Source organism: Diadema antillarum, unplaced genomic scaffold (genome assembly GCF_040938485.1).
Source record: "Diadema antillarum isolate AM-2024a unplaced genomic scaffold, OU_Dant_1.0 scf00000022, whole genome shotgun sequence".
Classification (NCBI taxonomy): domain Eukaryota; kingdom Metazoa; phylum Echinodermata; class Echinoidea; order Diadematoida; family Diadematidae; genus Diadema; species Diadema antillarum.
Genome location: NW_027270911.1, coordinates 2,238,131 through 2,263,370, shown reverse-complemented (window position 1 = coordinate 2,263,370; position 25,240 = coordinate 2,238,131). Strand labels below are relative to the sequence as shown.

Here is a 25,240-nt window from a genome sequence, read left to right as displayed (position 1 = left end):
AAGGCGAAATTAAATCTGACCTTTACATGACTGTGACTTGCATGCGTACATGTCTCCTTTCATTGCTGTGCTCCACGATTGCGAATGTAACCATTTATGAAATTGTCGAGAAGTCCTGATTTGCAAAAAATTAGACTTGCTTTTACAGCGAGCCTAATTTTTCCTGAATCAGGACTTCCCGACAATTGTGCGAGTGGTTACATTTGCAATTCTGGAGTACAGTAATGAACTGAGAAAGGTACGTGTGTTCGTCACATTCATGCCACAATTAGGAGTTGATATTTTTGCATGTTCAATTCGCACGTGGCACCCAACTCGTAAAATTCGCGACAATATAAACTCTGCAAAATATATGGCATATACAGAATATCATTGTTCTCATCACATCGCATTCGACCAGTTGTGATTTATGCAATGCTGACTTTGTGAAGGAGAGGAGGTATAGTTGCTGACTTTAATAGCAACCCAGCAAATCATTTCAAAATAATCATTTTCATCAAAACTTGTGAGGATCGACAGACACCACATCAAAATCTAATTTGCATATTAAAGTGATTATGAGTGATGTCAGTGTTTGATGAAAATGTGTTTGACTTTAAAAACTTTCACTTGATGTATATGTATATTACTAAGCTCTCACTAAGCTTTCATTTGATTGTAACTCTTTTTTTTTTTAATCTGCAGCAATTAACATCACACAAGAAAGTTTCCTTTCCTATCTACTAAAAAATTGAAGGCAGCTGAAACTGTACAGTCATTCCATGATCACTTTTCAGAGATATCGCATGAAAAACTGCCCACAGTATGGATCTTATGTCTATGGATTGCAATCTCTTGCATACACAGGCTTAAAAGTGCTCCAAGAAGGTAAATTGTACATCTTGCCAAGGCACCTTGTTTTGGCCAAAAAAGACCAAGAGGTGACTTGTACAAACTCATCAAATGTAGGCACCTCATTTTGGCCAAAAAGGTAGCAAGGCAACTTGCACAAAATTGCAAAGGCACCTTGTTTATAACTAGAAGGTAAAAAAAAGATCCTTGGCAAGTTTGAACAAGTTGCCTTCTCACCTTAAAACATGATGCTTTGGCAAAACTGGTGATCAATTCTGATAATTCACAATGTTCTATGCCGAGTTCTACTCTGGAAACTTCACTAAAGCATTGATATTTACATTATATATACATACTTTGCATATGCTATAATGCTATATCACTCATGGACTTATACCTTAGCAACAAAACTTTAGCCATCACATATCAGATGTGCATAGCATTATCCCAGTCACTTTCATCAAAATATCATCACCATTTACACTGTAGCACTAAAAATTACATAGTACTGTATACGCCGAGGTCTTTATTTTTGCGTATTTTGCGAGTTATGTGCTATTTGCGAAATTACAGACACGCAAAAATAATGACTCTGATCCCGATATGAATATGACACACACGTACACATTCCTCCGTTCAGTACAGTACTCCACGATCACGAATCAAACCACTCACGAAATCGTCGGGAAGTCCCGATTTGTGAAAATTTAGACTCGCTAAATCTATGGCGTATACAGTAACTGATAGACAAAAATAAACACACCAACAAACAGACACATGGAATCTGTCTCCAATCAGACCTAGAGTAGATCTGAATTATCCATGGAATGCTGAAAACTGTTGACAGAAATCTCTCATTCAAAATTCAGTAGAATAAGCACTTAGTAGTGATATCTGTATTAAGCACTTGGAGTGAAATAAAATGATACAAATGATTGGCACAGTTTACTCTACGACCGTGAGAACAAGTGCCAAAAAACAATTACTACTGGACAAATGTATATGCAGGGCTTGACACTAACTGTGGCCCGGTGGCACGGGGCCACCAAAAACGCACATCGGGCCACCCAAATTTCAGAAATGAAGAATTTGGTGGCCTGATCGGGCCACCAAAAAAGGTCAGATATTTGCCTTTGGGCCACCAAAAATAAAAGTTAGTGTGGAGCCCTGGTATATGAATACACAAAATACATGATATTTCATCACCATGCAAATACATTTTGTCATCACTTTTTCACAAAACATCCTTTTATTTCAGAACTGAGAGTTTAAATTTGGGATTTTTACCATCTCCAAAACATCTTAATATCAAAGTTAAGTAGATTGGACATCATGTGCACTTGAAAAATGTACAGAATTTATTCGCATATCTACAAATGCTGATGATGATTATTATGTAACCTTTAAGGTGGTCAGCGCGGCAACCTAGTTGGTAATGTCTAAAGATTGGCTGTCATTTCATGTGGCCAGTGGGACCCACACCACCGCTAAGATCAAGCCCTGTTTAGTCATACACACAACATGAGAATATCAAAGAGCATTTGCCAATACGCTGGACTCCTGTTATAACGAAGTCCTTGGGACTGGCAATTTTCTTTCGTTATATCGAAATTTTGTTATAACCGAACAAATAAACAATAAAAAGAAATAGAGAGGATAATGTTGCTGCCGGAATTTTCATTTCGTTGTGACCGGAATTTCGTTATAACCATGTTCGTTATAACGGGAGTGCACTGTACAGAGTAAAAGTGCAGGGGAAGGAACACACACTAGCAATTGTGTGGCCTTCTAGTACTGTAAAAGTGGATATTTTCGCATGAGTAATTTCTTGCGCTTGGTCGGGTAAGATTAGTTTAAGGGCGTTTCTAATTCTGCAGAATCAAAACATTAAAGGGATCGTACAGTCTTGGTTGAGACCTACCTTCTCTTTTCTAACATTTTTTGGTGAGATAATAAAAAACTTCTTATGAAATCAAAAAGACCATGTAATTCCAAAAGGAATTTAACGTTTATTTGATGAAAATTGGTTTTGAAATGGCTGAGATATCCAAAACAGAATGATTGTAACAGTTTTGGTATCTTGCAAAAAGTCAAAAGCCCAATCCTTATCTCCACCAATACTATACCATCCCTTTAACTATTGGAACATGTAGCAAGAAAAGATATTTGCATGTGGCACTTTTATTTTCACGCTACTTTCTGGTTGCGTGAAATGCACAAAAATTTTAACACTGCAAAAATTTCCACTTTTACAGGATAACAAAGCACCCTTTGCTGCTCTCATATTCTTGCAAAGTCTCACAGAAGTCGTATCAACATCATCAGTGCCAGCGAAAGGACTAGCGCCACGTACGGCTTCACAATGTGTCCAGCCCCGGGTCTGTTGTCCTGGTCGTAGATGATGGTGCGTCCTTCCACGGTGACATTCAGAGGAGACATGGCCCGGATGTAGCCTGATGTAACGTCCACGTCATTGATCCCTGGAATAATGTAAGGTGTGTGAATATAAAATACATTAAATCTATGATAACTGCAAATCATGGTTTGCATGCCCAGTTATAGACAGGGCTAGTCTATTCACTTCATTTCATTGGTCTCTGCAACTCTTTCATGAAGAAAATTTCACACAAAAATCATACATGAAACATATGATTGAAGGTACATTTTGATTTCGTGTTACACATTAGGATAACATAATTACAGGCTTATCATAATCAATGAACAATATGAATTGTATCAGGAAATGTTTGTTGGGTTGAAGGGGATGGCACAAAAAGTTGTTAAATACTGGTAGGTAGGAAACTATTAAAAGAGTATAAAAGCTTCCAATGGAGTTTTATTGGAAAACATGCCCTCTCCCTTGTGGGATTTGCAATATTTCAAACCGACTGGGCTCTGCGGAGAATCCTGTCTCGTCGAATCTTGTCTTGTCTCGTGCGCGGGTACTATTCAACCGGGAGTTTCGAATGTCATGTGACAAAAATCATATTCAATATACACAAGTCTGCACAACATCACCACTTTTTAATAGACTGCAAATTGTGGCTTAATGGACATGAATTTAATGGACATTATGGACAGCCACTTTATCAGATGAACTTCATCATCTTCTGACAACAAGCCCATCTGGAGGATGTGTTATGTCTCCAAAAAATTGTACATATGCGTACAGTGTATCTAATGCCTTCCTGAAATACGGTATACGTCAAATATTTTGTGAGGTCTTTATTTTCGCGAAATTCGCGAGTCAGTTGCTATTTGCGAAATTAAAGACATGCAAAGTTAAATAACTCTGATCCTCAAAAGAATGTGATGCACACGCATTAGATTTCTCTGTTCAATACAGTACTCCACGATCGCAAATTTAACCACTCGCGAAATCGTCGGGAAGTCCCGATTCGTGAAAATTTAGAGTTGCTAAATATACGGCGTATACAATAGGCCAAGAACACATAATGAAACAGGTTGTCATGGCGCCAGGTGAAGCAACGCTCTTGTCAGGCCATCGCATCACATCAACATCACTTTAGGGGCTCACTTCATGAAGGATGTTGGGATGGCAACTTTTGCTGGAATAGAAACTTCCCGTAGCAAGTCATGTCTGATCTTTTTGCACTATTAGATGCCAATCACAAAGGTCATCATGGCTGTGCCAGTATGTGCATGTACGGTGTGTAAAAATCTTAAAATGCTCAAAACGACTTCCCGACCAATTTTCTAAACCTTTCAGACAAATTTAAGTGTTTCAAAAATTTCCGAATGTGAGCGTCAATCCACACTTTAACGTGTGAACAACGCATAGGCAACATAAAAATGCACTTTCTTCAATTGATATGGATTTCTGATACATTCAGTAGTAGTATCCATTGGTTTCCGGTCAATCTTGACCAATAACAATGATATGTGTGTGCGTCAAAATTAATATTCTGTGTGCAAGTCTATGCGCAAATATAGTAAAAAAATATAAGATACCTTTATTTTGTCATAGCTCCTCAAAATGGAAGGCTACCTCTGTCTTTATTGCATATTCCACAACCTAGTGAAATTTACATAACATTTCAAGTACCCATATATCAGACCAATGAGCTGACATCATATTATCATTTAAAATAAAAAAGTGGAATTGAATTTCATTCCACATTATGATTTAATGTTTCTGACATTTATTTGTGCATATCACAACTTTTTTTTTTCTCCTTACATAATGTTCTCCCAAATTTGCATATGTTACTTTGTACGTTATACTTAATGTAGGGCAATTGTCTTTTGAGTCTGCATCTATTGTTTTTTAATTTGAAGATGTCATCATATTGACAATTGTAATAAAATTCAATGTACCACAATCAGCCAAGTTTACGTGTTATGTCTACAGGAATTTTTTTCGTCTTTTTTTTTCCTGAATCATGCATTAACTTAATAACCTTGTGGAAGCTGTATCTCAAAGTTGATTGTGATCCATTTCCTCTGAAACTGAAGTATGCTGTGGAGCTCTGAGACAAAAAGCTAGCTTTAGTAATTGTGAATTCAATTTTTGTTTTCAAATGTGTAAGTAGGGTGACAATTTTGTAGTGTAAAAGTGAAAATGGGAATGGAATCAGGACGAAATGATTCTTGACTTATCTTTCACATGATGTAAGCTTTATACATTCCCCAATGTTTTCTTCATGGAGATGAATAGCATGCACATTTGCACATCTCACATTCTTTGCTTTCTCATATTTTGTTCTTGTTTTAGGGCCAAACATACTGTAAACTGAATGACAGACACTGTACTCAAAACACTGCTTTCATTCAATTTGTTTTCTTGAGATCATCAACTCATGAGATAAGACAGTACGCAAACTTTCGCAACTGTCTGTACTCGTAACAGGTGATGCACACCTGTATCTGTGATATCTACCAGAGATAATATGAGATAAAATCAAATTGGCTGAAAAACTGTCTATTGTGGCCACCTGTCTACAAGGGCTGCTTTTTGTGTACGAATTGAGCGGTTGCTGTAGGCTTCAAGTGCGGTCGGTAGATTGACACAATGGAAAGTTGCGTTTTTTGTTTTTTTTTAATACACAAAGGCAGTAAATACAGCAACATTGAGATCAGAGATTCTCATTCAAAATTCAATTATGTAATGTTTAGAAACTGTATTTCTTTCCCCTTAAAAGCCACCTTTGCAACAGAATAATTTGATTTCAAGTATAAACCTTTTTCTTTTTTTATATGGAACCTGTAAGAGGGACACTCGTATTGAAGGCAGTGACATACTTCCCCAATTTGATTTGGCGAATTTTGGGTGCCTCTTATTACCTGTTCTGTGAAAACATGTCATGCTGTAACATTTCAAAATGTTACAACTTAAAGTCTCATTCTAATGAAACGCTCCAAATATTCTGGTTGCTTCGTTCAAATGTAATCATCGGAGCTAACTTGTCGGACAAATTTGCTCTCCACCAATCAGATGCAAGGATTTTAGAAGCTTTGAACAGTTTGTCAGACGAAATATCTGTCAAAATGCTTCATGAAATGCTCCCTAAGAGTGGATATGCACTCTGAGCAGGTGGTCTCACAAGCCAAGAGTTTGACAGCGAAGCCGACTTACCGCTGATGTGCTGCACCTTGTTGTCGCGCACCACTTCGAAGCCGCCGCCGCCACCAGCCATGTAGCTGTTCATGATCACGAAGTACAGCTCGTCGGGGTCGACGTCGACGAACTCGTCGCTGCCATCGCCCACGCAGTCCTGGCACTGCACCTGGGCCCAATACACCCGGTCCCCATCCTCCCTCGTCAGGTCATACTCGATCTTCATGCCTGCATGAAAGGTGGCATATGGGTTTTAAAGGACAAGTTCACCCAAATATATGTGTCGATTATTAAAGTGAATGCAGCAATTATCCGTAGAACGCATCATGAAAGTTTGAGGAAGATACGAAAATTGGACAATCCGTTTAAAAGTTACCTCGGTATGTATTCTTAGAGTTTCAGTGCAGCCATCACTGTATAAGAAGACTATAACAGTTTGTGACATCACTGTAGGATAAAATGATATTAAAAGAATATCAAGAAAAATCCACAAAATTTAATCTCTTATGAAAAGTACACATTCCCTCAACTTCTTACTGACACATGTTGAGGGTAATATTATTCCCCCTGGTTTCTGAAAGACGAAAGTCTTTTTTATTTCGCTGGAAATAGAGAAAATTCTGTAAAACGAGGAATGTTGGCATGCATTTTGATTTGGCGAATTTCGCGAGCGCCAAGATTTGCGCAATTAAAATGCACACAAAGGTTCTTGTCTACACTATATGCACTGACCGCCAGTGGCAATTCACAAAAACTTCATGCCACAAAAAAGGCCATCAGCTATAATTCACAAAAATTTCATGCTGCGAATATATCATGTTTTACAGTATGTTGAATTCTGTTGTCTTGCTGTGACGTCACAAACTGTTGTAGTCATATCACCCAGCACATGGCAGCACTAAAATTCTAGAAATTCATATCTTTTGAACAGACTGTCCAATTTTCCTCAAACTGTCAACACTATGTTCCGTTAATAGTACTGCTCTATTCACTCAAGCTACACATAACAAAATTTGGGTGAACTTGTCCTTCAATTCTACTTCGAGTGAGGAAGTGTCACGTAGGGCTGCCATAACTCGCCAGTGACAAGAGCAATGTCGAGGCAGATTTCGACATGTTACCCTCTGTCAAATGCAGGGCCATATTTCTTTCCGTTCATGTGGACATGTGTGAAATGTTTTGATGTTTTGGTGTAGGACACAGCATAGAGAGACAGCATGTATTTACTGAGAAGTGCACACTTTGATTGTTGAGAGTAACTTGTGAATCATTCTGATATGTATTTACAAACAGTTACATTGAGGTTTAATTGTGTTACGGTGAGGAGGTGAGGTGTTGTGGATAGTTCTACTTGGAAAATGGTAAACAGTGTGTGTGAGTTTGTTGGGCAAGAGGTAGTGGTTAGATAGTGTGTGCTGGCATGGGGCTGATGGAGAGTGAGAGAGAAGATTGGATGTAGGTGGGGCGATGATGACAGAATCATTCCATTCGATGGTTTGTGGATACTGTACGACGTGATCAATGTTTGTCAGCTGTCAAAAGTCTAGTAACTAATGCATATCATACAACATCTATAAAAGAATGTACCTATCCGATTGGTCGATTGCCCATCACGTGGCATTTGGTTAAAAGTTCCATCGCACGCTGTGGCTGTCAGCCGTGCTATTTCGTTAGAGCAAAAATGGACAGCGCATGGCTGACGTCATCCATTTCCACTGACTCCCATGTTAATCTCACAATTGACTCAAAGTTTTTGTTCCATCGCACTGCTCTCATGTCACAATATACAAACATTTGCCGCACGCTTACAAGAGCGCACTTTTGCCACTCATTTTTTTAAACAACTTCAACCAATTGGCTCCGCGTTCATGTACGTACATAGTGACTGTGACTGTGCGGCTACTCATTTATCTTTCACGGAAAATGGTTGTCATTTCTGTGCTAAATTCAAGAATCTGTGTGGACCACATCTGTTGACGTTCGAGGTGTTGTATACAACAAATAGTGTATAGTCTTTACTCATGCAATGGAACAGGATTTTCCACTTGGCGAAAGATGAGGCGCACTATTCAACTCGAGAGCGCCACTATCTTTTACCTCGTGCGAAACCTTGTACCATTGCACTCATAACCATTCACAATTTGTATAACACAGATATTAAAAGCCTTGTCATAGAATGCCTATCTGTTGGACTGAGATATTATGATATAAGTATAACTTTCACTTCATTTGTGATTGCTACACATCTCAGACTTGGTTTTGAATTGTCCCTTTGCTTTGTGGAGAGGGGAGGATGCTGCAGAATTTTAGAAGACACCTGCTGATAGCACTTATCAACTGAAAGTCCTGTATGGTAGTTTACAATCAGCTTCAGTTTGATGTGAGTTGCACTTTTGTTTGATAGTGTTTATATGGAAGATGAGCTTGGCTAATCACTTTTCAAACAACCCCCCCCCCCCCCCCCCCCCCCCCCCCGCCCTTTCATGATAAAGTTTACTCAGTGGCAGTCTTCTTCACATGTTAAAAACCTTTTTATGGAGCTCTTTTTATGTGGGGTAAACTGCAAATCCTTGCAATGGCGGGGACTTCCCATGCCACGATCAACATCACTTGAAACTTCTTCAAAGTGCATCGATTGGTACATCAACCCAGTGGCATGGCCTCATACTAATCTCTGCTCACACTTCCATGACGTATGATGAACAGTGTGATGCTGCAGAGACATGTTACCTAAATATACTTTATGATCTCACCTGCGACCTGTGTGAGATATGGTGAGTGGTAAACTACAAGTTACTGCAGTTTTGAGATACTTGCGGCCATTTCTTCAAATAAAACTTCTGCAAAGCACAAAAAAGTGCAGGCCGAGGCACTGTGTTGCCCTCAAGTATCATTAAAGGACAAGTTCACCTTCATAGACATGTGGGTTGAGTGAATGCAGCAATATTAGTAGAACACATCAGTGAGAGTTTGAGGAAAATCCGACAATCCGTTCAAAAGTTATGAATTTTTAAAGTTTCTGCTCAGTCATGGCTGGATGAGAAGACTCCTATAGCTTGTGATGTCACATGAGTACAACGGTATAAAGAAAGAATAAAGAAAATTCACCTTATTTTCACTTTTCTCGCATATCAAAAGAACACTCGACCTCTCTCTTTCAGAAGGCAAGGGTAATAAAATTATCCTTAACATACATCAGTAACAAGTCCAAGAAATGTGCACTTTATTCAAAAAGTACAATTTTGTGAAATTCTCTTTTTATTTTCATTATATCGTTGTACGCATGTGACATCACACACTGTAGTAGTCTTCTCATCCAGCAGTAATTGCGCAGATACTTTAAAAATTCATAACTTTTGAACGGATTGTCGGATTTTCCTCAAACTTTCACTGATGTGTTCTACTAATATTGTTGCATTCACTCAATCCACATGTGCATGGAGGTGAACTTGTCCTTTAAAAAGACAAGATGTTACCATCATTCTCATAAAATCTGTTTATTTGCAATGTTTTCTCTCCTTCAGCCTCATCACTGACATCTGCAGCTATGAGATACCTTTTCTTATCTTAAAATCTTCAACGGCTCACCAGTATCATCATGATATATGGTGATTCAGCACAAAGTTACCTACAAGTGTATCTACACCAGCAATGCCTCCAGTATAGGGTCCTGTAGCCTATGTGCAGTCACCTTCAACCCAATTTACGTAAAAGGTCATTGCAATTCAGTCCATCTAAGCAATAAGAAATTTCTGTACCTAGCACAAAATCCAACTTGCAATATCATTATGATGTTTATAATCATCACCACCAAGAATGCTAATATAATCATTCTTGCTATTGTTGTCATAATACCCATATTACATTAGAAAAATTATTACCATCTTTTGTTTGTGGTATGAAACTTGTAATGATGATGATGATGATGATGATGATGATGATAAAAATAATGTTAATAATGATAATAATAAGAATAATAATTTGTTTATATTATTATTATTATTACTATTATTATCATTATTATTATTATTATTATTATTATTATTATTATTATTACTATTAATATTATTATTATTATTATAAACAAGATCAGCATTATCATAACCATCAAAGTTATCATTATTTAATTTGATTGTTGTTAATCATTATTATCATCATTGTTACACGATCTCACCTGAGACCTGCACGAATCCGTAGGTAGGCCTGGAGGGTTCAAAAGACATCATGGGAACCTCCAAGAGCTGCAGGAGGTGGGAGCCGTAGAGCTGGACCAGGTCTATCGTGTTCCCGTATGGCATGACGAGGATCAGGTCACCCGTTGTGATGTTGCCTGGAACAAGGCAAGTATTAGAGACAGGTTTGACAGCTTTCTCAAACACAAACATGTACAGTGTCGTTGCATTGTTTGCCAGAGGGGCTTTTTTTTCATATAAATTTTATGGGTCTAGGGCAATTACCCCCTGGGCAGTTACCCCAGACCTTTCCCCTGAACCTAACCCTAATCCTAATCCTGAACCTAATCCTAACCCTATCCCAAGCTCTAAACCCTAAACCTAACCCTAACCCTAATCTTTACACTAACCTTATCACTAACCAGTTTTTAGCTGGGGGTTAATTGCCCTGATACGAAATTTTACATTAAAAAATTGAATATATTTCCATGCTTTTTTTAATCCTTGCTACTGGATGCCAAAAATAGCAAAATGCCCTGCAAATGTTTGTGGCATTGCCAAAAAAAAAAAAATGCACATAATTGATACACACTCAGTTCTGTATCTTTACCACCTTTACATACATTGTAGTACTTTACACATTTCCTCTAAGATCACATATCCTGGGAGGGTAGACAAAGCCATGGATAAACAGCAGCTTAACCCTTTGAGGACGAGTCCTGAGTATACTCGGGCAGGGATCTATGGAAAATCAGCCCGTCCTCAACGGGTTAAGGTGGCAAATAGGAAGAGAATGCAAATGCTTCAGTCCTTTACAATGTAAACTGCACTACTGGTGAGAAAGAATTGACGATAAACAATCCCCAAGATATCTCTGGGGACTGTGTATACAAAGCAACTAAAAAGAGAAATCGTCTCTCATTACATCAATCTACATGTAGCACTGCAGGGATCTTAAATCATAGTACAAAGTTCAAACCCTGAATATTTCTTTTTCCCTAATTTCCACATGCTAGGCTGTCACTGTGGAACTCATTACCACCTTACATAAGAAATGTCTCATCAACAGAGTCATGTCTGAATGAGTTGTAAGAATGAGTTTAAAAGAAAAACATTTCATGATATTTGAACTTTTCTCATCATTTTATCTTACCTTCATCCTTTCACCTTCAAGTGCGCCTTGAGCATTTCATTTAATGAATTTGGCGCAATATAAATCACAACTACACGTACTATGCAGCACATGCAGCAAGACACATCTTTAGATTTCCCACAGACCTTGATCTATGGAAGAGGCGATGCTCCCTGACGTTGTAATGGCAATCCCTGCATCGTTCCATTCCATGCCATTGGAGAGGAGCATGGCGTCTGCCATCATGTTGCCAAGGTTACACTCCTGCGTTCCGCAGATCTGCAAGCTGCCCTCGAGGGGTGTCAGTGTGTGGCCGATGACAGCTGTCGAGACCTCGTCCACTCGGATCTGCCAGGCGTCCACCTCGGACTGGACATAGGGATCTACAGAGTAAGAAAAAACCCAGTCGAGCAAATAAAAACGTACTGAGTATGTGTTTTGCCTTTGTAGGTTTTGATATATCCAGGTTGGCACTAAGGTACTTGTACATGTATAATTGGCAAAACAGAACCTATAATCATGAACTCTTCGTGTTCCATGGTGTAAACCTCATGTGTGCCACATTATTCTGAGACAGTAATGTAGTCGTGCTTTTGGAAAACACTGTGTTTTTCAAATTTACGTAGCTTTTATAGATTTTGTTTCCCTGGATATATAATGAGCAAAGTTGCAGCGAAAAAGGTAAGATTTGCTTTGATGTAAATTGTACGGGAAATCTGTTTTATTTAATTACCAGTGGCTACATCATTGTAGAGGCATGACTATTGAACACTAAACAGTGACAGAAACTCAGAATTTACTCGCAAATTATCCCAATATGAATGCAACGAGCACACATACATTTCTTTGTTCATTATTGTAGTCCACAATGGTGAATTTAACAATTTGCATAAGTTTTGGGATGTCCTGATTTGCAAAAGAACTGGACTTAATAAATACTGTACTTGCCGTATACAATAGTTCACATATCCTCGGCAGTCATCTGAACCTGTCGCAATATGCAATTTTCGTGTACAAATGATATTTCAAAATAATCATGTTTACCCATTTTTCAATCATGACTGATTCACTTTTAAGTCTGGCATTTCCAATGATTCTTTGTGATACGTTTCTTACTCTTAACATGTGATGCTTTTGTCAAATTGTATATTTAGGAATTATGTGAGAAATCGCAAGAGAGCTACATATATGTTTTCTCGGTTTGCACAGACCATTGTCATTTACCATGATTATGATACGACAAATTTGTTGACCACACACACAGTACTTGCAGTCACTGGACCATCATAAATCACTAATATTACGTGCAAAGTCAATGTGCCCAATCAATTTCTGACAGTTTGGTTGACCACGCACACTGTGTTTGCAGTCATCATAACCGTCATATATACATGAAGGTGAGGACTGCGTATCGCCGTTTTTTAACGTGCACGCCTATGGGGAAATGAACACAGTGAAATGATACGATGTACTTACGCAAAAATTACATCAAGTTAGAAACTGAAAATTTCACAATATGTATAACGCAATGTCCACTATCGAAATGACTGAAAATCTCAATATCTAAAATTTGACTGAAAACCGAGATATACGTTGCTTCGGATGACTGCTGATAATATTTCCAACGGTCTGAGAAATGCTATACAATGTAGGTCCTTGCATACCCACCGGGAGCAGTACTATTGTCCAGTAAGATGGGGTTGCCCGAGTAGCGAGTGACCACACCATTGTCATCAAACTCCAATTGCAGATAGCCCAGATACTTTCCGTACGCATAGGCGGTCACCACAGGAATGGACAGACTGGTGTCATAGGTTGGGTGCACAATGAATGGGTAAGGTCCTATCGGCTCCTGGTTTGATGGGGCATCCCCTGCCACAAAAATAAAAGAATTTTTAAAATTTTTATGGAAACAGCTTCCTAAAGAAGAGTGGCATTCAGTTGAAATGCACACATTTCAGTGAGCTGTAAGTTATTCTCCCCTTTCCGGACAAGTAAAAACACATACAAAACATATATACTCACAAATTCTTGGTGGTCTGATTGGATTCAAAACATGTCATTTCTTACCATTTGCAGATGAAACAAAAACCCAGCATTAGTGCTTCAAAATAGTTCTAAAATGTGAGTTAGGGATAGTAACAACCAATGTCAAAATTTGAACCAGTATAATCGATGTTAAGTACCGGTCTTGTTAAATATACAAAATGTGAACAATAGTTATAACAAAATGTTTCCAGACTAAAGCGTTTACAGTAAGATTTTTATGGTTTGATAAGAAAAATAGTGATATTTCCTTATGTTGTGGGCTTGATTGCAAAAATTTCATATAGTAGGATGATTTGTGATACAACTGACCTACACATATTCATCAAAAGTGGTATCTTGAACATTTTTTAAATCACTGCTTCCAAAGGTAAACACGACCTTTAAATAACGGTGGCCCAACACCTACTTCTGGTGGTCCTTGCAGATGTATTAACCCGTTCCATACAGGAACCTGTTGGCCTGCGTATTGAATTGTATGGGCATTTCAGAATTCAGTATGGAATGGGTTAACCCACTGAGGATGAGCTGATGTTGCTATAACATGCATTTTGCATAGATATCTCCCAGAGTATAACCAGGATTACCACAGTAGTCTTTCACAGTTTAAAGGTTATTTCATGATTTGATTGGGAATGACCACAGCTATTTTTCAAAAACAAAACCCCAAACTAATATGAACTACAGCAATGAATTACACACTCAGAAACCACAGAAGTAGGATGGTGGGGGTGGGGGAGGAGAGCAGAATTTCAAAAACAGATAGTACGAAATCAAGCTTGGAGGAAGGAAGCAATTGCTAAATGGAAAAATAAAACTCTTTACTGGCACTGTTAATGTTGCAATTAGCCTTCCGGAAATAAGGCATACTTTGCTCCAATAATATTAAGGTTAGCCGGATGACATGTTTCTATTTTTAGAAAACATGGAATCTGTTTTCTTTTTTTTAGATTCTCATTTGTTAGCTTGCTTTCTCAGTGGTTGCTGAATTCTTTCGAAGATGTAGGGTCATTTCATGATTTCCTTTGGGAGTCACCACAACTTTCAATCAAATGCAAAAAAAAAGAAAAAGAAAAAAGCAGACCTAATAATCAACAAACAAGCTCAAAAACCAAAAGTGGGGGGGGGGGGGGGGGGGGGACAAAGAATGTTAAAAAGCAAATACGAACTTGAGATTGCAGGAAGAAACTGACTGCTATTAAAAAAAAAAACCCAGGAAAATGCAACTCTTTAATGGCACTCTTATTGTTGCAATTAGCCTTTCAGAAATTAGACATACTTTGCTCCAATAAGATTAAGGGTAGCCAGATGACGTGTTTCTTTTTTTAGAAAAAAAAAATGGAATTTGGGGGTTTTATTTTAATTCTTATTTGTTAGATTTTTTTTAGGGATTCCTTAATTCTTTCAGAATGGCAGTTATCTAGTAATTTCTTAAATACTACAGCTTTCTGTCAAATGCAAAAAGAAAAAATAATAATTAAAACAACAAATAGACATACTCAGAAACAAGAAAAGGGAGAGGGGTTAAAGAGAGAAAATATAAGCTTGAGATTGGAGGAAGCAAGTGATTGTTTAAGGGAAATAAAGCTCTCTAATGACACTGTTAATGTTGCAATTAGCCTTCAAGAAATTTCAAATACTAGCTGCTCAAACAATATTTACATGTAGGTTAGGTGGATGACATGATGGTTTTTTTTAGATTTGACACATCATTTGTGATTTCTTTCATTCTTTTGCTTGTTTTTTTTTTTTACTTTTTTTTGTTGGGGGGGGGGGGGGGGGGGGGAGGAGGAGGAGGAGAGTGCTGATTTCTTCCACAGAGGCAGACCAGTAAACTTTTGGTAAAATAGTCAGTATCAGAGTCAAATGAGTAACTAGTCTTTTTTGGCTATTTGGAAACAAGAAGACTGTTAGTAATCTTTAGAAATATTGGTACTGAGATCCAAAGAACCCCTAGCTGGTATCCTAGAGGTATTACCTGTGTAGAGAAAGGTATTGCTGTGCCCGCCGATCACGAGATCAATGCCAGGGACAGATGCCGCCACCTCTTCATCCATGGCAAATCCCACATGACCCAGGGCGATGACCTTGTTGATTCCCGATGCCTGCAGGTCATCCACGGCGTTTCGTACGGCCGCAATTTCCTCGCCAAAGGTCAGCTGTTCTGTTGACCGCATGAAAAATAACATGTATTATGAATACTATGCAGTACACATATGTGTGTGTGTGTGTATGTGTGTGTCTGTGTGTGTGTACGTACATATATTTGGGATTGGAAGCAATAAATTCACACACTGTATGTCTACATGAAATGGACACAAAATGTGACCAACCAAAATATAGGAGCACTTTGCATAACATCTTGGCTTGAAGAAAGAAAGAATGACAAAATTTGTTATTACTGTGTAATGATGTAACTTAATATACAATATTTAGGTTGACTGAAATTGATATCATGTTTTGTATAAATTCTACTTCTCTTCTTTTCCAATGGGCTTTTGATATAACTGTAAAACAGTGAAAGTAATGATCATATTAATGTACAAGGAGATGTCATCTTTCTTGTAATACAGACCACTTGCAATTGTTATCAAAAAGGAATGTGTACAGATATAGTTTTGGTTGAGGGAAGATTCAGACGTAAACTTTTTGAGAGATGATTAGAAACCACTTTTGAAATATATGAAACATATACTAATACAAAATATAAAATATATTCTATGAGGAATTCAAAGTTTATTTGGTGAGATAGTTGAGATATCAAAAAACAAAGTAAAACAAAGTGGTCTTAATAAAAGGTGGGTCTTGGATTCTAATATGACATCTTTGTTTTTGGAGATCTCATCCATTTCGAAACAATTTTCCTCAAATAAATTTAAGGTCCTCTTAGAATTGTATGCTTTTTCATATTTCACATACAATTGTATGCTGTCTCCTTATCACACACAAAATTGGAATGCCCAGAGGCACATCTAAACAAAAAAGTATATGATCTCTTTAATGGTCTTGGACAGAAGTCTGGGACAAATCATTTATAATTGACATGATGCTACATTCCTTTTAATGTACATTTAATCATATCAGGATGAAATTCATCCAAATGATCCTAGTCAGATTTAAAACCCTTCTTGAACCTGATCTTTCAAAATACATTTTTCCCCATATCAACTTCAGGAGTCTCCCCCACATACCTGTCTTGGCAAAGTCGGGCGTCGACTGCAGGGTGTACCCGACCACACCCACACGCTCCCCGCTGAATTCAAAGACATGGCTGCAGACAAAGAGGCCCTGGAGGCGAGGCTCGCTGGACGCGTCGATGTTGCAGCTGAGGACGGGGAAGCTCACATTCTTGAGGAAGGGCAGGAGGCCGCTGATCCCATTGTCAAACTCATGGTTGCCGAGACACTGCGTGTCAACAAAGCACATAAGAACAACATAGCAAGACCACCAAATAAAATAAAAACATTATGTAGGACATAATCCCTCTCCACCCAGGTGTATTGATAAATTGGTACCTGGCTAAGCTAGTGTAAAAGTAATGGTCGGGCCCTCTAGTAGAACAGTGAAAATACTGAAGAGGCTACCCTGGATAAAGAAGAACTTTTTCTTTATCATTATTATCATTATCATTACTATTATTATTATTGTTATTATCATTACTATTATTACTATTATTATTATTATTATTATTATTATTATTATTATTATTATTATTATTATCATTATTATTATTACTATTATTATCATTATTATTATTATTTTTTTTTTATTATTATTATTATTATTATTATTATTATTATTATTATTATTATTATTATTATTATTATTATATTATAATAGGTGATTATCATGACTTTGATTATGTTGTGACGGAACATCTTACCCTTTAGGAAAATGTCAACCTCATTCATTTACCTAATTTCGCATGACTTATAACAACAGTAGTCAGGTACAAATGTACCTGGCTGCTATTATCAAAGATCATTACAGAGCACAATAAGGTAACTAGAGGACAGCGATATTCCCAAATGCACACACACATGCACAACTAAGACATGTATATTCATTGTCAATTTTACTTTCAAGTTGCTTACATATGAACCCTTGTAACAGCACTTCAAAATAACTGTCACAACACTGCATAGATCGACTAAGATAAAGCACTCCCACATTGCTTATTACCCTACACTTGTAGAGCCCATTGATCATCTATGCATGGGTGTAGTTCAGCTGCACACAGGACGAACTTTATTGTTATCACTGAGGTAGACTTTGAGCTCAGACAGCACATTCTCTAGCTGTTCACTTGTATACTTACACTGAAGATGTTTTGTGCTATGTTTCGTGGGGGGGGGGTTCAGCCCCACAACAGATTGTTTGGTGTCTCCCTCAACAAAGGTGCATGAAACTAATCGACATCATGGACCAGCCACAGAGAATTACTCCTCTTCAGCTAAAGATGCAACATGAATACATGTATCTCAGTGTATACCAAACACATATAACATGTGTACCTGTACTAGCTCGTTCGTACAAGTACATGAACATTGTACTTCTCCTTCTCTTCTTCTTTTTTTTGTATGTCTTTAACCCATCAATACCTGAGAACATGCACACTATACAGTGGATAGAGTAGTCATTTGCATACCTGCAAACCCTGAGTATAAATCTGAATGTCCAAACAAAGAAAAATCAGTGAAAAATCTGAACTTTCATAAATTTCATATACCGGTACTTTACTAACTGATATTTCCAAAAAATCAGAACACACTAAAATCAACACATTTTCTTTCGGCGAAAACTTAGAATATTCAGATCAAAACTGAACAGTTGGCAGGTATGCATTTGTAGAAGGCTATCAAATACACCAGTTGGTATCTCATAGTAAATAAAAAAAAGAAGTCCATCTTCTGAGTACTGCTGTACATCGCACTTTACCACGCACAGGAATGAAAAGATCCCCAATTGGATGACAAATATTTGGGACAGTTTTTGATACAACGGATAATAGATTTCAAATTGAAATAAAAATAGACTAAGCAAACTCTAAGAGGTGGGAAGAAGGGTTGTGACAATACTAAAGTCAACATCCTTGGGCTGGACTCACAAACAAAAGGACAAAAAAGAAGGCAAAGCCGAATGTGACAAAACAGTCAGGGTTTGTGTTATAATGTAAAGTACACGAGGCAGTCATGTGGAAGCGGTCAATGTACCATGATTCTGTCTTTGTGGAACAGCCTAAAATCACCCAGTCTACCGGTAAACAAAATGTGGACTAGAGGTGTCACAAACGTGCCATCTGAAGCTGCTTTGACAATCAAAACGATCTACAATATTTGGACAGACACAAACCTCCTTGTATATAATCTCAAGACGATTCAAAGCACTTCTTGACATTTGATCTAACATTTGTCATTTATCTCAAACTTTGAACACCTTAAAATCTTGAGTGTGTTTTACTTTGCTTTCTTTTAATGCAGAGATCCACACTAATTCTTTTCACTGGAGGCTCTTTCCCACCACTGAAATCTTCCACATTAATAATTTTGGTGGCTTGATGAAGAGTGGTCCTGAATGAAAGAAAAATGTGAAAATCCAACCTGAAACTTTGTCGCCTGATTGGGCAACCCAAAGATAACCTGTTTGGAAGTTTAGGGGCCAACGTTCAATTTTTAGTAGCCCCGGGTAATTACTACTGTCAAACCCTGCTTATAATGTTATGAAGTATTTCATTCATATCATCAGTTTTATTTCAGTCATATTTTAACCCACTCCTCCCGCAATTCCTTGAGACCCTTCAATGCACGATATCTGAATAAACCCTGTGCTGTTCTAGTGACAATAAATTCTAATATTTTGCAGAGGACATGTCTCAAGTCTACAATAGCAAACATACTACTAAGGGTACTGGTTCACTTTAACTCTGTTCTTGCTTTCAAGCATTTTCACTCCACTTCTTTTTCTCTCTTATACTATACAATGTAGTTTGTTTCTCCTCTACTTATACTGTATCTCTTTCATTCTTCCTCCTACATATAATATATATATATATAAATATAATATAATATATATATATATACTATCGGAACGACCTATCTCTGTTTCCTTACAACCCAACTATCTTTTTCAGGACCACCTCTAATTTCATAGTTTATTTACAGGTTAATTCTTAGTACATTCTCCCCTAAAGACTACACTTTAACTTAATATCATCTCACTTAGTTTTCTTTTCTCCAAAAGGAACATTGTCAGGACTGAACTCAAATTATTTATTTTTCTCCTCCACAGCTTCCATTCCTCTCTTGCTATCTCTCTTTCCCCTCTCAATACTCTGTAGTTTCATCTCTCCTCAACTGACCACTTTCCTTTCCAATCTATTTTTCCTTTCATCAATTTGATTCTGCATTCCATAGTCTACATCAATCACTGACTTTGTTTCTTCCCCTTGGTTTCATCAAACATCTGTCGGACATTCACATCTACCTCACTTCTCTCTCTTAGCTCCATGCTTTTCCAACCTTCATCTTCTCCCTCTCCCCCCTCCCTTCGAAGTTCTATTTTACCTTTCTCCTCCCACCGATGTCCAAACCATTTTCCTGATTTTCACGTTCTCCCTTATGACTCTTTGTTCCCTTTTCTCCCATCTCCACGAGTGAAATTTCAACTTCCAGCTCACTGCTGCCCCTCACTTGTCGCTATTTGCCTTCCTTACATTCTCCCAATGTCTCTTCCCTCCTCAACTCTCCTCTTTCCAGGCTCTTCTTTTGCCAAGCAAGATCCTTATGGACTATACAGATGGTGTGATAAGCAAATAATCAACGTTGGTGAAGGTGATGGGACAAACTATCATTTCCGAGGCGATCTGGATGTAGCTATCTTTCCGAAGCGCAGCTGAGGAAAAGATAGCGTACACATTCAGATCGCCAAGTGATAGTTTGTCTCATTGCCTGAAACTAAAAGTTGATTATTTGCTTTATATTCCACATCTAGGGTCCTAGAAATTCCCATTTTATTCCACATCTGAAACTGTTTTAACTGTCTTTAGGTATCCTTAGGGCTTAGGCTACGTGTGCGCGTATATGACAAAACAATAAATTTGCTGCCCACCGCGCGGCACTGAAGTGAAAGTGCGTTGCACTGTGTACTATCAAGCGACCTATTTAATGATAGTCCACAGTGCCACGCACTTTTATTTCGCGCGTTGTACTCATCTCGCGTTAAGACTGTATGGACTGCCAGAGATCAGCATAACAAACAACTGTCTTTATAGATGACAAAACAATGAATTTGCTGCGCGCACTGCGCGACACTGAAGGGAAAGTGCATTGCACTGTGTACTATCAAGTGACCTAGTTCTTCTCAGGTGATGTGATGGGCAAAACTGCGCTCTATCACGTGATCAGCTCTTGACCAATCCTATAGCAAGATTCTTAGTGTGTGGAATATAATACTGCATATCTTTCTCCCTCAACAGTAATGTTATATCCCAAAAAGCCCATGAAATGATGGAGAATAAATATGTTGCTAGTGGTAAAGATAATATGTGAAGGGGAGGGGCACTCTTAGTAAAAAAAAGTTCAAGCACAGTTCTACAGTGTACAAAGCTTTATTTCCTGCTCGAAAGTTAACACAAGTTCTCTGAAAGGAAGTCATGAGTGACTTGCACAAACAATTTTAACCAGCAACAGTTGAAAGCTTGTGTACTTATAAAAAGAGGGTTTTGAAATCAAAATTCATGAATTCAGTGCTTTATTGATTAGGGCAATTTGTCAGTCAGTTGCATTATAAAAACCTCTCAACAAAAGAATTCCATAAATTTGAAGAATTTATTCTGCAGTACCCACTACATGCTAAGGATTAGAACCAACATTTGCTGTCGGGTGGAAGCTCAGTGGTGTAGTGGAGATGACGCCTGTCCGGAGATCAGGAGGTCTTAGGTTGGAATCCTGCTTGAGTATAACCCCGTTTACAGTGCGGGGCTGGGCCGAGCCGCGGCCGAGCCCAGCCTCAATTGCGGGGCCAAGCCCCGCAATTTTGTCCGTTTACACTGCCCGGCTCGGCCGCGCTTTTAATTCAAAGCTTTCAATATTTTGTCATAGTGGCGCTCTGCTTGTAAACAAACACAATTTTGTATAGTCTGGTTTTCAGACCCTTTGCCAACTGGATTCCGTGGCGACGAAGTCACCATTCGGGCAAAGGTCTTTGCCGAAGGAAAAATCCTTTGCAGGACAAAACCACCTTAAATTATACTAGCTTTCGACGTTGAGGGGGTTAATATCCTGAATAGCGAAATAATACAGGCAGAGGGTTTGGAAGCCAGACTAAAATTGGCCGCGCATTTGGCCCAGTTTGCGTTTACACTGAGAAAAGGCCGGGCTCGGCCGCGGCTGAGCCGCGGCCACCTCCGGAGCAAGGCCAAATGCGAGGCCAATTTCGGTCCTGCATTTGGCCTTTTAAGCCGGTTGAAAAATATTAACCCGTTGAGGACTAGTCCCGAGTATACTCGGGCAAGGGTCTATGGGAAATGCGTGTTGTAGTAAACCGTCCTCAACGGTTGGGAGAAAAAATAGTATTGGGAGGTGGGGATTCAGCTTCAACTTAAACTTTTTTACGAGTATACTTACAAACCAGTTTATGAAATGTTGTAAAAGGGCATACAATTCTAAGAGGAATTCAATGAGCAAATGACAAAAATTGATTTTGAATTGGCTGAGATATAAAAAAAGGAAAACAAAGAGATCCTCATAAAAGTTGGTCCCACCTTGTATTAGGGTCGTTTTGTTTGAATATATCTGCCATTTTAAAACCAATTTTCGTTAAATTAACATTGGGTTCCTCCTACAATATTAGCAATATAGTGTATGTGAGCATGCATCACAAAACCAACTAAAAGTCACACCACTTGGATTCTACGTGTGGACTCAAAAAAAGGTGAAAATCATGGGTCAACCTAGTCAATCTTTAGTATTTCATATTTTCTGAAAGAGCATTATTCTTCTACACGTATTCTTACATTTGAGATTAATAAATAAATGGGAAAGTTTTCTAGACTACTTTCTTTTTAGATCGGTGTGATTAGGTATATCAAGAGGCCCTTTTCTTATTTCTTTGATATCCTCTTTATACACACTCTTCATTTTCAACTCTAATAACTTTTGAAAGGATGTTACTGCTTTGACAGTTGGTAATACTGGTAGTCATGGACAGAATGTGCAGATAGGGCACACTTAATTTCAGCTTAATCTGATGATCCCAATATGTTAGTGCTACATGGTGATTTACATCTCTCTTTTTTTTTTCTTCTTTTTTTTTTTGTCCCATTCATTGCACAGCTAGCACAGCCTGGTAAAAGATCAAGGGTTTGAATAGACCCTTGTAATTCAGAGCCTCTTTTCTTTAGTTTACACTTTTTCAGAGTGGGTACTTTCTCTCCAATATTTACATAGGTACGGTAAAGGAGAGTCCATTTGAATTGAGTCACACATTACTTAAAGACACTCAGTCGTGGCGAGTGGTTTGTGCGGCACGGAGACGAACGCAACACGCTGCCTCCCCCATTCTGTATCAAATGTAGTGACCCCCGAATGAGAATAGCGCTGGCTCAATGGGTCAGCAAAAATACGGTAGGCTACAAGAAAGCTCCCTGTGCTTATCTCCTAACCCAAAATGGCTGTCCCAGCGAGCCACGAGAGCTTCCGAATGGACGCCCACTCTCAGTGCGCATGCGCATGAAGAGAGGCCAAAAGAGCCACGCGTCTTCTGGCCTCTCTCCTCCAATCACCGCAGCTCGCGGTGACAATATTTGTGTATGATGCGTACACACACACGCACACACACACACACACACACACACACGCCGCAGCGTCTTCTGGCCTCTCTCCTTCAATCACCGCAGCTCAATGTTTGTGTATGATGCGTACACACACACGCACACACACACACTTGTCTCAGTGGTAGCATTGCGCAATTGCATGCACAAACTTCGGTCGTTCGGAGTTTACGTACCATTAGGGATGGCGATCGGCTGCCTTTAAGAGCTGAAGTCTGCTCTTTCATAATCTACTCTTAAAACTGAAAATCCCTGTGTGGCGACCTTTTTGTTGATTGTGCTGCAGCCCAGGTCACAGATATATTGGTTGTAACTTGTATGATCTTTCATATTTCAGTACTGATTTCTCATTATCTGGCAGATCGAGTCATAGACACATGTATGCTCTTTCTTATTTTAGTAGCAATATCTCATTTGAAAACAAAAAAAAAAAATCATGAGTGCCCCACCCCTTTTTTTTTAACTTCTCTCTCTCCCTCCACCTCTCTTCCTTCATACACTGGCTTCCTGCAGAAAAACGCATTAACTTCAAGATTCTTCTTGTTTACCGTACATTGCGTAAAGTTGCCCCGTCTACCTTCAAAATACTCTTCATCTTCACCAACCACCACGTAATCTCCGTTCATCAAACTCGCTAAAATTACAGGTACCTCGAATCAAGCATAATTGGGGGGATCGGGATTTTTCATATATGGGCCCAAAACTATGGAATGGCCTACCAAAATCTCTTAGAGAAGTATCTTCCATTGATAGTTTCAAAAAGAATCTCAAGACATATATTTTTAATTTGAATTGAAAATATTGTATATCTGTATGTATAGTATGTGTACGTATAGGACTATATATGTTTGTTGGTTTATTGTCTTATTATTTTCTGTGATACTGTTGTAACGTGACACAATATGTACTCTGTTCTATAGCGCCTTGAGTATCTTTTTTAGGTAGAAATGTGCGCTTTATAAGAGTCTCACTATTATTATTACTATCATACAGTCTGTTCAATTCATCTCATTTTGCCTCCCCAGCTATTCCACTAAAATTACTTGTATAACCGTTAGTTGTACCATACCAGTGTTGAAGTAATATTAGGGTCTACTTGCAATTTTTAATATTACTTCATAGATTTTACACTAGTGTACTGTATAATACTGTAGTGTTAGTGTTAGGTCCAACGTTTACACTTCACATAGTCTACAAGGCCCTATTGGTTCTTGACAGATTATAACATATTCCATCTTTATTCTTACCATGGCGTCATACTCGAGGATATTCATGAAGTAGGCGGTAGCGTTACCCCGGTAGACGACGAACCAGTCGGTCCCTTGGAACTGGTCACCAGCGTCCAGCAGTAGAACATTTTCGCCCGGATCCCTCGATCGTATTCTGTTGACAACAGTCGCTCGACGGGCAACCCCTCCATAGCACTCACCAGCCTCCCGGAGCGCGGCGGTGCAGACTCGGCCGCTCACGTCTGTTTCCACGAAGCGCGTGTGACAATCGTTTGTGTGCAAAACGGTCAAGTTAAACGCAGACGTGTCTTTAAATACTATTAGACATATCGTCATAGCGATAGATAATACACGAGTGAATGCTAAATTCACCATATTGTCATTCCTTTACAACTATCCACACTGATTTCAAAGTAATCGCTG

General features: G+C 38.5%; 1 protein-coding gene across 1 annotated transcript; it reads right to left on the bottom strand.

Annotated features, from left to right (window-relative positions):
• Nucleotides 1-1,642: 1,642 nt before the first annotated feature.
• LOC139731649 (5'-nucleotidase-like) lies at nt 1,643-25,240 on the bottom strand. The gene is made up of 8 exons (XM_071642543.1): nt 24,836-25,240; nt 16,951-17,164; nt 15,738-15,923; nt 13,382-13,585; nt 11,860-12,096; nt 10,584-10,739; nt 6,428-6,637; nt 1,643-3,311 (listed from the first exon to the last, which is right to left on the bottom strand). The coding sequence occupies exons 1-8, from the start codon at nt 25,190-25,192 to the stop codon at nt 3,130-3,132; spliced, it is 1,746 nt and encodes a 581-aa protein (XP_071498644.1). The 5' UTR covers nt 25,193-25,240; the 3' UTR covers nt 1,643-3,129.

Bases quoted from the DNA above. Each gene is read 5' to 3' on its own strand.
- LOC139731649 (XM_071642543.1), bottom strand. From the start codon at position 25,192: ATGGTGAATTTAGCATTCACTCGTGTATTATCTATCGCTATGACGATA. The intron at 17,165-24,835 runs GTAAGAATAAAG...GTTGACACGCAG, and splicing joins TCCTCGAGTATGACGCCATG to TGTCTCGGCAACCATGAGTT. The intron at 13,586-15,737 runs GTAATACCTCTA...TTTTTGTGGCAG, and splicing joins CAATACCTTTCTCTACACAG to GGGATGCCCCATCAAACCAG.